The 17,085-nt window shown below is 34.1% G+C and overlaps 1 protein-coding gene across 1 annotated transcript; it reads right to left on the bottom strand.

Annotated features, from left to right (window-relative positions):
• Positions 1-1,398: 1,398 nt before the first annotated feature.
• LOC133859100 (wax ester synthase/diacylglycerol acyltransferase 4-like) lies at positions 1,399-15,549 on the bottom strand. Its single transcript, XM_062294412.1, has 5 exons — positions 15,334-15,549; positions 11,321-11,896; positions 3,241-3,594; positions 2,720-2,857; positions 1,399-1,585 (listed from the first exon to the last, which is right to left on the bottom strand). The coding sequence occupies exons 1-5, from the start codon at positions 15,511-15,513 to the stop codon at positions 1,433-1,435; spliced, it is 1,401 nt and encodes a 466-aa protein (XP_062150396.1). The 5' UTR covers positions 15,514-15,549; the 3' UTR covers positions 1,399-1,432.
• Positions 15,550-17,085: the final 1,536 nt, after the last annotated feature.

The following is a 17,085-nucleotide window of genomic DNA, read 5'->3' on the forward strand; positions in this document are numbered from 1 at the left end:
AATTTTTAAAATAATTGCCGCTTAATTATGCGGGGTGATACATATTTTCTTCATGAAATTTGATTAGGGTTTTATTGTAGATTTTTGATTTCCCAAGAAAATAATTGTGCTAATTAGTTGAACCATGACATCTAAGCCCATTACTTTGGGCCGACACAATGTGCTAAGTAGTACAACTGAGGTAAGGGGTGTTTCACAAACAGTACATATATATAATTCAACTCACTGTTTTTTGTACAAATCATATAATTTGTCAAGATCAATATTTGGGAGGTAAATTTCACATTAGAATGAAAAAAGAAACGCCATCACTTTATTGCTGATCAAAATTAAAGTGTGTTTGGAATTGTAATTTCGTAGACAATAAGTATAATTTTAAATTAAATTATAGAATATGAATCGTTTAGAAACTGCGTTGTGCTTTTTTAAAAACACAGATTTTTAAAGGCTAATGTGCGATTTTAAAGGTTAAACTGCGATTTTGCCTAATGTTTATTTGCGTTTTTAAAAATCATTTTTTCAAATTACACATTTTAAAATCGTTATTTTAACTCACACTTTTTGAAATCATAAACTCAAACAAACCCTAAATCTTTCGTGACAACGCAATAGCAACATGGTAAACAAGTTAGTGGTTCCTATTGTTTTTCAAAGGCAATCCTTTTATGCCTTGGTCGTATGGCTCAATATTGGTTGGACCATGAAAAATAGTGGCTCAAACCCCTTAAATTATTAAAATCAAAAGTGAATCATGAGTCATAATTCCTAATAATTAAGCTCTTTCTTTTTTCTATAAATTTCCTCTTCATATTTTGGTTTCGACCTGTTATGGATATTGATTTGTTTTCTATTTTATTTCCTTTAAGGATTAAATTTTCAAATGATCGATGAAAGAATTGATTCCTAATTTTTTTTTTTTTTTTGGCAGAAATGATTGGTTTTCTGTTATGTGACAATCTCTATGTTGAATACTTGAATCCAACAAAAATTAAAAACATCAAAAAAATTAAAAAAATTCGTAAACTACTTTCTTATCATAATAACTTCTATAAAGATTTGGTAAAAATCAAGTTCTTTTTGCCTTTCAATATAATAAGAGAAAAACAAGGATTTGACCAAAATCAAGCTCTTTGTGCGCGCCGTCCATAAAGATAGATAGATGAAAACCCCATATCAGGTCTTAATTATTCTCTACTACTCATCATCAAAATCTCTTTGTGCATATTGTCTATCACTTATTGTCAGAAAAGAAAAGCCTATTTTCTTAATTTCTTATAAGATGTGTAATATAAAACCGCACACATATATATATATAATTCAAATCTTATTGCTTGAAACCAAACGGTAAATTATAAAAAAGCCAGTAATATAAGAACATTTGCGTTCGTGATGATAATTATTAAATAAAAGTACATGATGCATATAAAAACCTTCAAATTAAAGTTTCAATGGAGGCGGCTTTGAGCATCATCTCAAAGGCATTTTCCATGCATGACTTGAACTTTTGGGGATCTAGGAATCCCTTTTCTATCCCAGCCGTGACCCTCACATTTCCCATGTAACTTACTATTGTTATAGTAAGATTCTGCAAACCCATAATAAAAAGAAAAACTTGTTACAACAGGCCATAAATTAACATGAATCTAACTAATCAACTAAATGCAACAAGCTAGTCCAAGAATCGTTCATCGAAAAACAAGGTGTCCTAGAATTCGAGAAATTTGCACAATAACCACTATGGTTTATTTGTTCCAAACTTATTGTTGTAACATATCAATAATAAAATATCCGAGCAAGTGTAAAACTAATTAATGACAATAGCTCTTCACAAATCGAAGTTAAGAATTTAAAGTATTTATAAATTATTCTTTGGGAAAACTTCACTCTTAATCTTTCATCACTTTTGAAAAAAGATATTCAAACTTTAAAAAGTATTAATTTAGGGTATCCATCTTTCAATTATTTATTTATTTTTTTTTTTTTTTTTCAAATTTCAATCCTCCGTTAGAATTTTCCGTTAAATTCTATCAAAATTTTCAAAATATCCATGCATTTATATTTTTTAAAAAAATTATAAAAATTTCGAAAGATTCAGGTATAAGTATTTTTGTAAATTCCGTTAAATGCTGACCAACACCTAAATTCTAGCAATTTTTTTTATTTTTTATTTCCTAAAAAAGATTTGGGTTATTTTGAGAATTTTGACAGGATTTAAAGAAAAATTCTTACGAAAAGTTGAAATTGAAAAAAAAAATTAAAAGATGGATACCCTACGCTGACATTTTTTAAAGTTTTAGTATCTTTTTTCAAAAGTGATGAAGATCAGGGGTCATAAGTAAAGTTCTCCCTTATTCTTTTCAAGTTGATATTTTGTGTGCTAGCTATTTGATACTGCTCTCCAGTACAATTCAATTGTAAATTGAAACACTTATCTGAATTATGTAAGAAAGCGTTGAACGAAGAGCAAATTAACATCAAATTAGTCCTTATAAGGGCATGCACTTATCTAGAGAAAAACCAACAAAATCACAGGCTCTTTATTTTGTCATGCAAATATGTGACATCTCCATAAAAACATACCACAAGCTATTCATCATTGTCTAAGATAAGATGGCCACAAAAAAAATTCATTGTAAATTTGTATTTCTATCAAAAGTTCAATATCAAAATTAAGCAGATCGAAAAGGAAATTTGGGTGGTACATCAGTTTTAGTATTACCTGAGGTGGACCAACTGTCATAAAATATAAGCCTTTAATTGGATGATTAGCCAAAGCTACTTTTTCAGCTGGCCCAACCATATTTGAGATCGACATACTGGATTTCCTCAGTGTCCCATGGATGTATTTAGCTGTCGCCTGTATTATTGGCATGCATGCATTCCCATAGTAAGAGAAAATATTTCTGATATGGCTTTGCAATTTGAAGAAATTGTTTTTGAAATCTTATATTACTTTTGGCTATATATCACAATAGACGCACCAAATCCAATTATATGTGGCTTGCCTAGCATATTAATTATAAACCCACCTATAAGGTCTACAATTTTAAAAAAAAAATAATAATAACTAATTGATATTTATTAATTAATAACCATGAAAGAAAAATATGTTACCAGACATTGTAGAATAACAAATATATAAGTAACTAGTATTAACTTTTAAACTAAGGAGGTTCTTTTTAAGAAAAGTTACATAATATTGTTTTGAAAATATCAAATGATTGATGATAGAATATGTACCTCAGGGCCTCTAAATTTCTTCATAATCTCCAAAAGTCTACTGGTGAGATGGAGACCAAATGAGCTTCTCTTCCTCTTGATTATCTTGTGTGCTTCCCACACAAACTCAAGTGGGTCTAAGGATTCAGCATCCTTAAACTTTGGTATTGAAACATGTAAGAAGGCGAATCGGTTCCCCCATGGACTCTCTGAGTCAGGTTCAACCATCTCTTTGACTGATTTGTATGTCCTAATCATCCTAGTGTTGAGCAACACTAATGCTGTGGAATGTGCTTTACTTGATTTATGGCTAATCTCTTGCATGTATAACCGGGTGCCCAAGAAGATTATTCCAGTTATTACATCATTTGTTGTCTGCATACTTAGGAAAATACAATTTAGTAGTTGAGCTATAATTAACAAACTAAGTCTAACATTCCTAAAAACCAAATGAAACAACCTATTGGCAAAACTAATGCACTCTGAGCGTGGATTTTTCTCAATCCACCTAAGTTAATAAGACAATAATTCACGTATGATTCTTATATCATTCTTCAACTTTTCTTGGCAAAAAAAAAAGAAGAGAGAGAAAGAAATAAGCTATTTGCTGGCTGATGTATCCAACTTATCTTAGAAGATAATGTTATTGGTAGTTATGGTACATATTGTGTTTGATTTCAGAGGCTAGCAGGTGGAGGGTGGTTTGAAGTAGGCTTGACAATTTTGACACGACCCGCGAATCCGACACGAACATATAGGGTTTGGGTTTAGGCTATAACCCGTTTATGACCCGTCAACCCGTTTATGACACATTTATGACCCGTTTACAATCCGTCAACCTGTTTATGACTCATTTATGACATATTTATGACGCAATAATGACACATTTTTTTACCAAATTAGCTAAACGGGTTGACACAGCAACCCGAATTGCCAAGCCTAGTTTGTAGAGGGACAAGGGGATTATGCTTTTAAGTGCAAATGAGGTCCCAACGTGCATGTGCACGAAATTCAAACAAAGTTTTTTTTTTTTTTTTTTTTTTTTTTTTTTTTTTTTTAAAGCTTATGATGATAAAAAAAAAAATAGTAAAGTAATTATTTAATTAATATTCTAGCATTATCCTTCACATGTGCCTTTAATAATTGAGGCCCAACATGTAAAATATTTAATTTAGGACATTTGCTTTGATATATTAAATCACCAGTTGTTCCAAAAACTTAAGTTGACAGAAAAGATGAATTTAATCATTTAATTAATTTTCTATCATTTCTTCTTCTTCTTCTTATTTTCCTTTTTTGAGACAGTAGGGTTTGGGACTATGAATAACACATTTTCTAGATAGGTCGGGTCTCTTTTAAGATGACAAAGCAACAAAAGAAGCTAACGAACTAGGGGACCAAGCTAAGTCCCGTGCTTGCGATTTAAATGTTAGGGAAGCTTCACTCTTTACCCCCCTTGAATTTTTATCAATTTTTCTTAAAATTTTTTTTAAAAGCTGTTAATTTAGTTTATTCAACTTTTAATTTTTTGTAATCTCATTCATTCCATTTGGTTTTGGGGTTAAATCAAACAATCAAAGGGTAAAATTATTTGTTTATAATTTTGTCTTTTTTGCTAAAAAGTAAAAAGTTACCTAAAAAGCTTTCAAAACTGAGCCTACCACAAGACATATTTAACACTATTCAATTATTATTTATTTTAAAATTTTTAATTTAGTAATAATGCTAGAAATCACATTTTAGTTTCACAATTATTCCACAATGTTGACAAATCATTCTCAGCCAACCCTTGTTTGAAGGAAATTTCTTTTTGGTCATATTTGTTTCTTTTCTCATTTTGATTCAAGGAACTCAAGGAAGAAGAATATCTTCATTTCCTCTCTCTTCATTTTTATCTACAATACTTGTATAAGAACATGAGCTATTGATCATCTCTATGGCTTCCAACAATGAGTGTGGTTGTCAAAGCCTCGAATGAATGCTCTAGGAGATTTTCCTACTATAGACAATCAAACTTTACAATTAGGTGATAAGTGTTGAATATTGCACATTCAAGCCCCTTAACTCACATTTGTTAACTCCTTAGCTTCTTTGTAATATATATAATACTTTGCGTTGTTTTTGTGTTTTAAGCATATTCAGGTTTCTAAGGAAAATGACTAGTAAAACCATTAGTTTTAAGATTATAAGAGAAATTCTGCCAAGGCAACACGCGAGCGCAAACCAAAAGGATCGAGCGCACATGCGCTTGTGTGCACAGCCAAACGATTGAGCACAGGAATCCAACTAGTCAGCATGGTGAGCTCGAGCGCACCAAATACGAGTGCACTCGGAGCGCAATAGAATTGGGATCGAGCACATTTTGTGGTGCTGAAAAGCAGAACTGCAGCAGAAATGCAGAGAAAAAGAAGAAAAATAGGGACAAAAGGGAATCTAGACCTCCTATAGTGCGGAAATAAGAAAAAAAAAATACCTTTCTTCATGAGGAGGAAATGTGATTTTCCTTTAAAAAGATGATTGATGCATACTTGAAAGAAGAGAGAGTTTTAGGAGAGTTTTAGTTTTGTTTTAGTTTCTCTCTCAGCAGGAAGTCCGTACACAGCAGCTTTTGGATGGATTTCTCCTCAACCAAAGTGATTTTCAGCACCTCCATGAGTAGCTAATCTCTTCATAGAGTATTAATGTAGCTCTCTCCAAATAGCAATGGCTTAAATTGTATTTTTTCCTTTGAGAGTTTCTACATATGCATGATGATTGTATAACCTAGAGGATTGCAACTCTTCTAATTGATTTTAATGATTATATGCAATCTTGATGAAATACTTATATTGTCTTAAAAAGCTTTTTATCTTGAGAACTCAAATCGTTCTTATTTTCTGTGATTATGAAAATGATGGTTATGTAATGGTTTTCTTTGACATGCAATTAATATAGTTTGATAGCCCATGCCTAGGGAAAACAAATCGTACTACACCTTAGTTTAGTGTAATGTAGGTAGACGGTTTATGCTAACCAAAGATGAGTTATGCTTAATCCTTGATTATTTGTAAATAAGTTGAGAGATTTGATTATCCATGCTTAGGGAAGACAAATCATACTACACCATAGTTTAGTGTAATGTAGGTGGACGATCCGTGCTAATCAAAGATGGGTTATACTTGTTTTTTTGATGATGGTATTTTCTTGATACCATTGTTATGTGCTTGACAAACACACACAAGTAGTATCATGCATAGAATGAGTTTCCCTTGTTAAATACGATAGACATTGTTACGAGGTTAGTGGTGATATCAATTCCCTATCCTCTACTCTCATTTAGTTGCATTTCAATTTATATTTCAGCACTTAGTTTCAAAACAAAATCACAAATCATTTTTCTGTGGAGCTAAGTTAGAGTAAATTTTATTAAGACTTGATAATACAATCGACGTAGTCCTTAAGTTTCGACGCCGTCTCTATAGTCCTATCCTACAATGATTCGTACTATTGTGAGTGGTATTTATTATTGACGTTACACAAACGACCACATCAATTTTTTAGGCCATTGCTGGGGATTGCTCAATAGTTGTGTTATTAAGTTTTTCTATGATTGAATCCAATTTAACCCCTTTATGTTCTTTTTAGTGTTTTTGTGTGTTTCTGTTTTATATTTTTTTTCTATTTTTTTTTTCGTTTATTGTTTTCTGGTTCAGGTTCAATACTATCTGGAGTGGATCGAGTGCATATCATAAAACGCTTGAGCGCACTAAGTCTGCATACTGCGCTCAAGCCCAAAACCAATTGCGCTTGAGCACTTTCCTAGGTGAGCTCTAGCGCATTTGACCAGAGCAGATCAGTGATACCTTTCAGAAACTATAACTATTGCAAATTCTTTTCCAAAGCTGAAATCTTTGGACCTTCTGTGAGTTTTTCAATTTATGTACTTGTGATAGTTGTATGTACATTGTGAGTTATGTTTAATTAGTTTATGTTTGGTCGCCATTCTTTATCACTTCCGTCAAATCTTTACAACCTTGATCTTGAATGTACTCTTAGATGAAGTAAGACCGAAAGGAACTCTAGTGTGTTAAGAGAATGTTCCACTGAAACCGTGGCTGAAGAGGAAGCAAGACCAGTCCTACTGAGGGACTTGGGAGAGACAAGTTATATCCTAGAGATCATGCTCTTGCGAGATCGTAGAAATAGGATGATAGGCTTATCCCAATCTGCATGCATAGATAAGGTCTTAGCAAGGTTTACCATGCTAAACTACAAGAATGGGTTACTTCCCTATAGACATGGAGTTCCTCTTACCAAAGAGTAGTGTTCTATGTAACAACCCACCCCAATGACACAATATTGTCCACTTTTGGTTTCCCTGATTCAGACTTCCCAGGAGGTCATCCATCTTGTTACTACTCTCTCATAAGCATACTTAACCACAAAGTTCTCATAAGTTCATGGCCATCACTGCTTCCTGAAAGTCTTCCTTAGGGTATGTCTTTACCCTAGGTGAATAAGCCATTAGTTGGAGAATTGTTAAGTAATCCTGTTTTGCTAACTCCATTATGGAAGCTAAATTTTTTGCAACTTGTGAGGTAGCAAAGGAAGTAGTATGGCTCATGAAGTTCCTAGCGGATCGTGCTGTTATGATGATAGAGTAGTCTCCTATTATGTTTTTTTGCAACAACAGTGGAGCAATTCCACAATCCAAGGAACCAAAGAATCATAGGAAAGGGAAATACATCGAGTGCAAATATAATCTCCTTAGAGAAATAGTATCTCGAGGAGATGTAGTTGTTGTAACCAAGATTCCATCAACTAAAAATTTGGAAGACCCTTTCACTAAGACCTTACAACAGAAGATTTTTGAATCTCACTTAGAGGGAATGTGAGTCAAATGTATGCCTAATTGAAATTGAGGGCATGTGGTAGTTTGTTGGGAACTATGCCATAAATCTCAATGTTTTATGTTGACACTAAAATTTGTAATCAATATAAGTTGTTATTCACTGATTAATTATTTGAGCATATGACATATGATCTTTTACATGCTTATGATTATGTGTATTGTGCATGTGAAAGGTCCTTAAATTATATTGAATATGGTCTACGGTGTGATTAACGAGGTTGTCATACAAGGTTTTAGTCCATAAACCTTGTAGTCTTAAATCTTGAGTTGTTCGTAGTCAGTAATGAAAATTGAGAAAACTGTTACACATCAATCTTGATGATTTAAGTTAGTCAAGTAAAGTTGGAGGCTTCTAGTTGATGCATAGGTGTTATGCACTGAACATACCATGTGAATTGTTTTTCAACAAAAATATTGTTGATGGAAAAAACTGTAACTCACAAGACTTCTTATTATATTGATTCTAAATCCTAAGAGAATTGTATACTCAGATGTGAAGTGAATGTCACTTTGATGCATTTAGGAGTGAGACCTTTACTGCGGCCAAAATTCTCGATGCATTGGGTGATTACATGTAGCATTGTGAGAAAGCTTTTCTCAAGAAGGAATCCAAGTCATTTTCTTAAAAATGATAAGAAATTTCATGTTGAGATATATTTTATGGATTAGATTATTCTCAGTTTCTAATCAGAAGAAATACTAAAAATAGTGATGTACATATGATAAGGCTTTCACATGTACGAGAATAATAAATAAAATCAGTGACTCAAGGATAAAGATGTAGAGAATTAAAGTGACAATGTCTTTGGTTTTGATTCTACTACGGAAGATTTTATGCAGGAATCAAAAGTCAATATTAAGAAAGTATAGAGGATTAATTGATTTAATCAAAACTATAAATTAGAGTGTAATTACAATTGTTTAGTCAAATTAGTTGTAATTAAAGAGTGATTGATGAGAGTCAAGGTTATTTGGAGCTAATTTTATTTTTCCTTTGGGTCCTATACCAAGCTAATGTAAATTAGCAAAATGCGGCTTTTTTTTTTTATTGGGATGTTTGTTTTTAATTATTAAAACTTGGGTTAGAAAGAAACAGTGTGTGAGGTGGAAGGATGGAAGACTAAGCTTGGGTTTTATCCCAAGCCCAAGACCATTGTAGGAGATGCATGGGCCAAGGTTTAAATCCCTAGCCCCATGCGTCACGCTACTACGAGTCCCACATGGACCAATTCTCTCATCTCTCACAATATTCCATGCCTATAAATAGAGAAGCATGTAGCTCATGCAAATTAAAATACAATAATTACTACAATTCTTTAGTATTTTTTTACTAAGAACTAATATTCTTGAGTTATTCTTAAGAATAGATTTAAGTTTTGAAGAGCAAGGAGAGAGTCTATACTCTTGGTTATTGTTAAATGCATGTCAAAGCCTAGTGGTTAAATGGAGATTGTACGCCTAATACTTCGATGTGAGGAAAGGGGAAATAAAGTTGCCTAACAACTCGACAGTTAAATGTGGTTATACACTTAGCACATCAAAGCTATAAAAGAGATAAATTGTAAAACCCTCTCGTTAAGTAGGAGATACACTTAGCAAACTTCAGTGTTCAAGTGGGAGTATGGATACACTTGTTATGTGAAAACGAAAAGTATGTGAAAGCATGAGTGTGTAAACACTTATTCATATTGTTAATGTATATAATATGTAAAGAATAAGATTTGATATGTATTGTTTACCACTGTTGTTTTCATGGTCATGCTATGAACTGTTTTAATACTCCATTATGGAATTATATGTATGTATTAAAGAATGTAAAGGAAAATATAAGGCTTTATATATATGTACAAACTTCTCTACGTGAGTGGTTATTTTAACAGCTATGCCATTTTGGTGGCAAACTCTATTTGACAACTCTGAGTTAATAGTTGTTATTATAAACACTAATTAGAGGTATTTTCAAAAGATTGCTAGCTCATATTATAAAATGTTCAGTATGCTTAAACTTACTGAGTTGTGAACTCACACATCCACTTGTAAAATTGTAGTAATTTTACAAATACTTCAGGAGAGGATGAGGATAAGGACCCATATGCAAGTCTTGGGTTTTGTGCGTAAGGCTGACTCGAAGCCTCAATCTTTTGGAGAAGGGCCGATTTTGTTAGTAGGTTTGTTATATTTTGATGTGCTGAATGTGGTACCTTTTGATAGTCAATTATTAGTTATTTATATGAAAGTTTGCAAAACAATGTTGATATTTATATAATTAAAGTTGAAGTTATCTAGACGCTCTGGTATATATATATTTTTTTTAATTTTAGATTAGTTTGTGATATCAAAAGAAAGAAAGAAGAATTTATTCATAATTATTTTTCGCTACGAAGTTTATGATATTATGTCATGTAGTAGTGTCATGTGAAAAATAAGGATATTTTTCACTTGGGACTTATTATTAAGTCGGGGCATTACATGCTGCATTAAAATGTCTTGGTACTATGTGTGAGCATAGTTTTAAGTCATTGAATAGTAATAATGACACCAAAAGAGTACGGGATATCATCGGGTCAGTGTCGATAGAATGGGCTACCGTAGACGTACGTTAACTGTGGAGTGTAGTACTAGTATATATGTTACGATTCTAAGTGTCAGACATGACCTTATAAGTATAATCTTAATCATGTGTAAATAAGCTCTTGGCCGGGCACTCTCCTTTTACAAGCCAGTTTCAATGGTGATTTCTACCCAAAGTTTATATGAGGGGAAATACACCCTAATGAGAGACGGTGGCGAAATTCAGTAGTAGTGACCAGGAAGACAATTCTGAGACGTTGCCCGAACTGATTACTTGAGTTGGAGGAGCTAAAACAAGCTTTCAAACCGATGTTAGTGTTAGGCAGCTAGGAGGCCAGGATTACGTGGTTTAGGTGTACACTATCACCAATTAATCATAATAAAGAGGATTTAATCTCACACGACAAGCAGAGTAAATCCAACAAAAATATAGTTTCACATGAAATTAGCTAGGTCAGAAAAAAACCTACCAAACGAAGGAAATGGCTTTAACTATCTTATTATGATCAAATAAATTAATCTTGTGCATGGTCAAAAGCATATAATCTCATATTAATTAAAGCCACTAATAAACATATATAACAGTTAGGAGTTACTAAAAAATTCATAATTGATCGAAGAGATATATGTTTATCTTACCAATGTTCTAAGCTTGTCCTTTATGTGTTTGATACGATCAAGAGAGAATGTCATAGTTGATATTGTGATTGGCCGATACTCAGCTCCTTCATCCTCAGACCTTATGGGGCTCTGATCATCTTCAACCAAAGTGCTCTTTAACATGCTCCATCCAAAATCGGATAGAGAGTAAAAGATCAAACGAAAGATTTGAGGCACTCTTGTCCATGCACTTCTATTGTCACTTTTTGGTTCTGAGTTTGGGCGTGACGGCAATGTTAGGGGAGCAGAAGGATTATCAGCTCTTTGTAGACAAGAAAGAAGTGCACCCATGAGAGAGTAGCCATCACCAAGGGAATGATGAAGCTTGAATATGACATTACCAGCTGCATTGCTTGTTGGATACTTGAATATGTGAATTTCCCATAGTGGTTTGTTTTGGGGCAAGCGATCCATTGCCATGTTTGACAGGTAGTCGTCAAGATATTCATCATATGATGTGGGTGACAAGCCGGCAGGGAAAATGGGGACGTTAACATGGTCTTCAACCTTCACTTCAACCCTTTTCCATTGTTTATCACCTTTTTCGTCCGTAACCTTTTTCCAGAATTCTCAGTATTAGTGGCACATGTCGAAGGGATAAATGAAAATCATCAATGGACAAAAGTAAAGATAACTTTTGTAGAAATAGAAACTAGCTTATTGTTTAAAAATTTTAAAAAAGAAAGGAAAAAGGAAAGGATTAGGGTGGCTGTATACCCAAGCCTCTAAATAAAAAAAAGAAGAAGAAATTCTCTAATATCTGTTTCTTTAGTTCTAATTAAACATCATCTCTTCTTTTTAAGATGAGAATATTATAAGAATTAGAGTAAAGACACGTACAAAAGAAAGAAGTATTTGATCTCTACACCATTGCACCAAGCCAAAGCACCATCTCTGCAACAAGTCATCAGCCATTCCCATACTGCAGCAACCTATTTCTAACCACTCCTATCCTAGAAGACCATACTCATTTGTATTCTCTTTTAGTTTATGTTTTTGTACTCTTTAACCTTTGTTAAAGTATTAGAAATAAAAGAGAAGACAGAAAAAATACTGAGAAGCAGGGAAGGAGAAGAGGAAGAACACAGGAAGAAATTAAGGACTACATTGTTGTTGATTACACTACATTGTTTGCATTGGTTACAGAAAAGTCTAATATATAGACTTAAAAAGAGAGGATAAGAACCAAAGAACAAAATAAGTGACAATTACGTAGTTATGGGTTGAAGATCTTGTCACAGGAGATGGAGGAGGAATGGCTTCTCTGGTGACACTCTGGTGACTTGTCAGGGGTACGGTGGTTGCTGCTGGAGTTTCTTGCTGCAAGGTAATTTATCTCTAATATTCTCCCGCAAACTAATGGTAGGAACTTACTTCAATTTGACTTTTGCTTCTAATCAACATAGAAATTACTAAAAAAAAAAAAATTAAAAAATTAAAAAAAAAAAAAAAAAAAAAAGGTCCAAAAACAGCAAGCTTACAAAAGAAAAGTGAAATATAACATGTAAAAAAGTGCAAGTGGCCAATTATGAGCTAAGAAAAGGGCCAACAAACGGCTTAAAATAAGCTTGGATCTTAAACATTATCATAAGCAATTATCCCATCAACGGGCCAAATATAGAGCCAACAAATGGATGATATGGACTTGGACCTTTGAACATTTACCACAAACGAAACATTGGACCAACAATGAGCCCATGAGAGGAGGGCCAACTATGAAAAACCTCATTTTTTTGGTTGATTTCATAAACAGCTAGCATCGTTGGATGCTTTTGACGATACACACAGGTTAACACCAAAGCAAAACAAAAGAAATAAAGGGAGAGAGAGGGGGAGGCTCTTCTTAACTGAGAACTTGAAAAAACTAAAGAGAGGAAGGAGGAGACTGACATGAGAGGGAGGGGGAAACCGACCATGAGAAAGAAAAAGGAAATTAAAAAGAAGAAGATATGTGGTACATAATAAGACGTGTGAGAGGGAAAATTTGGCAGAATAAGGGCCCTACGGTATGGAAGGAAGACAGAACTATAAGTTGAGAGAAAGAGAAAAGGGACTCGTTGGATTTTGTAGAGAGAGAGGAAAGAGGATTGCCCCGTTTGAAATTTTCCTTTTCCTTCTCTTTTTTTATTTTCACTTTTTTTCAAAAAAAAACATCAATTTCAAAATATTTTTAACTTTTTTTCATTTTTTATATCAAATCAACACTTTTTTTTTTTTTAAATAAAAAACTTATTATAATACAATTTTTTTTTTTTTTCACTTTTCTATATAAATTATTTCAACTTTATACCATATCAATTATAATTTTCAATCATTTAAAAAATAATTCCTAAAATGAGAAGAGGGGAAGAGAATTTTTAAACGGGGCATCGATACAGATGTAGAGATGAATGGGAGACTACGCATTTAAAAACATTAAATGCTGACTGAAGGCCAAGGCTTTTAGACGAAGGACAAGGACAAGCAAAGCTAAGATATTGGTATTGTTTGGCAAAGAACTTGCAGAACACATAGTGCTCTACCGCTATTCTCATAATGATTTTTACTTTTTTACATTTTCTAATAACAATCAACATCAAAATATTCCTATTTTTATTACTTTTTATATTACATTAAAAAAAAATTATTACTATTTAAATAAAAAAAATTATTATAATACAAAACTTTTTTCACTTTTCTATACAAATTCTTTTTATACTAATTTCAAAATTAAAAATTCATTACTACTTTCAGCACAAAACAAGACCAAGTCTTGAAAAGAGAAAGGCACAGGACTAAAAGAAATGCACTGGACGAGGGACAAGTAGCTGGAGGTAAGAGACGTGGCAGATCTAAGAACAAGGCCCTTTTTTTTTCTTTTTTTTTAAAAAAAAAAGAGTTAAAGAAAAAGGTGAAAAGGGAGAATCAAAAAAAAAAAAAAAAAAAAAAAAAAAAAAATTGAGACAGAGAGAGAGTCTGAGAGGGGGACGAATACTGAGAGATGAGAGAGAGACTGTTGTCTGTTGAAAGCCGAGACTCAGAGACGGGACAGAGAGACGAGAGACTGAGAAAAGAAGAGACTTTGAGGAAGAGCTGATGAAAGCTCACTGGTTCTGTGGCTTGACGGAAGGTCCAGGGAAAAAAAAAATGAAGAGAGGATCTGGTGAGATGGGCATAATGGGTTTGATAAAATGTCTGAAGGAGAGAAGATAGATTTTTTATTTTTTGACGTGAGAAGAGTCACTGATTTGCAGGGACAGTGTTTGGGATGGCTGAGGCTAAGGTGTTTGACAGAATGCCTCAAAGAGAGGTTCGACTGTTGGAAAAAAAAAAAAAATAGGAACGGCTGAGAGGATCTGAAGTGGCGTTGGCTTTGAAAGCTCTGATACCATGTTAGAAATAAAAGAGAAGACAGAAAAAATACTGAGAAGCAGGGAAGGAGAAGAGGAATAACACAGGAAGAAATTAAGGACTACATTGTTGCTGATTACACTATATTGTTTGGTTACAGAATAGTCTAATATATAGACTTAAGAAAGGATAAGAACCAAAGGACAAAATAAGTGAATTACATAGTTATGGGTTGAAGATCTTGTCACAGGAGATGGAGGAGGAATGGCCTCTCTGGTGACTTGCAGCAGTAGCTTTGCTTGGAGATCGAGAAGGAATGGCTTCTCTGGTGACTTGTTAGGAGTATGGTGCTTGCTGCTCGAGTTTCTTGCTGCAGAGGTTTATCCTCTAATAAGAAGATCATAGAAGAAGGAAAAAGAAAAACAAAAAAAACCAAGGATAGTAAAACGTACAGTAGCATCTCTTCTCTTCGATCTATTTCTTTTGCAAACTCTATGTCTGAAACAACTATCTTCATATATATGTAGTAAAAAAACTAAACAAGATCTTCTCTAATTTTTTCCGGGCACCTAAACCAAATCTAGATCGTTTTTTAGACTACTGCATAAACCGCCGATTAAAATGTACATAAAAAGAAAGCATGAGAGAGAGAGAGGGGGCACCATGACGGAGGAGAAGCGTGGATTGATGGGGAGGAAGACATCGTTGAGCAATGATATGCTGTGGGCATCGTTGATTGGAACTTCAGATTCCAAAACACAAATAATAGATACAGATAACACAGAGTTGTTGAAGTATTGTCCAGTTGGACTCACTGGCTCTGATCCTTCCATGAACTCCATATATAATAATAGTTTACGTACGAGTTTCTGGGCTTCAAGAATTTCTCGGAAAAATAATTAAGCCTTTAAATTAGCGATTCAACTATATATAAAGAGGACTAAGAGCACTCACATTGGATCGTGTATATTCCAATCTAAAATAGCTAATCAAAACTCACTTTATCTAATTTAGCTAATGGATTTTAAAAGGCACACTCCATCCGATTATCTATTCTTAACTCTATACTCTTTTTTTACTCTTATTTTATTCTTTTTATCTCTTTTCTACTGTTTGTCATTTTACTTTTTTCACTTTTTGTATGTACAAAACAATAAAATAATAGATAGATTGGTGAATAGTGCAACTCCACATGTAGAGTTGCACTATTCACAAATCTACCAAAACTCTATTTTAGATTTAGGATAGATAATCCAATGGAGTAGTGTTTTTGTGAGTTTGTTATCTATTATAGATTTAGATGGGCTTTTACATGATCCAATGTGAGTGCTCTAAGGCCATCTCCTGCAGATGCTTTAAATCTTTCAAAATAGTCAAATTTGACTATTTTGAGCATTTTTTCCCCGTCAACAGATTAGCCACTATGACTTTTTCTCTTCAACAATGAATAGTGAATAGTCAACACCGGCTATTCACTGTTCATCTGTTTATGATTTTTTTTATTAATATTTTCCTTCTCTCCCTCTCCCTCTCTGTCACTCCACCTCCACCACCACCCGCATCCCTCTCCTTCTTCGTTCACCCGCTTCCCTCTCCCTCACTTCTCATCTCTGTTGGTCTCCCCCTGAGTCCCCCACTTCGACGCCATGATAGGCCGCCAGAGACCTCCGTTCCGACCTTGACGAGAATCCAATGCAATCAATTGGTGCTCTCCCTCTCTGTCACTCCACAGCGCCGCCCCTTCGTCCCCGACCAAGCGCCACACCAAGATCTCCATCATTGCCCAAACCGAAATCAACTGAAACTCATATTCTAAAACAACCAAAATCATCACCGCAACCCACCAATGTTTTCTCAACCTCATCACACGTTTCTCTGGCCACCAAAATCCCCCCCCCCCCCCCAGCTTCACCGGCATCCACCTAGTTCCATCTACCGACGATCGGACCTCCGATCATCCTCTGAGTCTCACGGGTTGCTCGGGTATTCCCCCGATTTCTTTCGATCTCCCACCGTCACTCTCACTCTCTCTCTCTCTCTTTGTCTCTCTCGATCTCCATCTCCATCTTCTCTAGATCGCACGGTGAGGATGGTGTTTTGGTCTGAGCCTTCCAGAAGGGGCTTCGCCTCCTAGGCAAGGATGGCGTCTATCCCTCGACAGGTTGGGGTTGGGGAGACCGGAGAGTGAGATGGAGATGGAGACTGGAGAGTGAGAGAGAAATAAAAAGAAAATAAAAGAAAATGATTAAAAAATAATATTTTAAGGAAATGAAGCGTAGAATAAAGAGTATTGTTGGAGTGTTTTTAACTGTTGGAGTAGCTAAAGTAAATATTTGTAGTTTTTGAGTAGCTACTTTAACTTTAGCTGCTGGAGATAGCCTAACTGGCTCTAACCATTAATTTAAACTGAGTAA

This window comes from Alnus glutinosa, chromosome 2, assembly GCF_958979055.1.
Source record: "Alnus glutinosa chromosome 2, dhAlnGlut1.1, whole genome shotgun sequence".
In the NCBI taxonomy this organism is placed as follows: domain Eukaryota; kingdom Viridiplantae; phylum Streptophyta; class Magnoliopsida; order Fagales; family Betulaceae; genus Alnus; species Alnus glutinosa.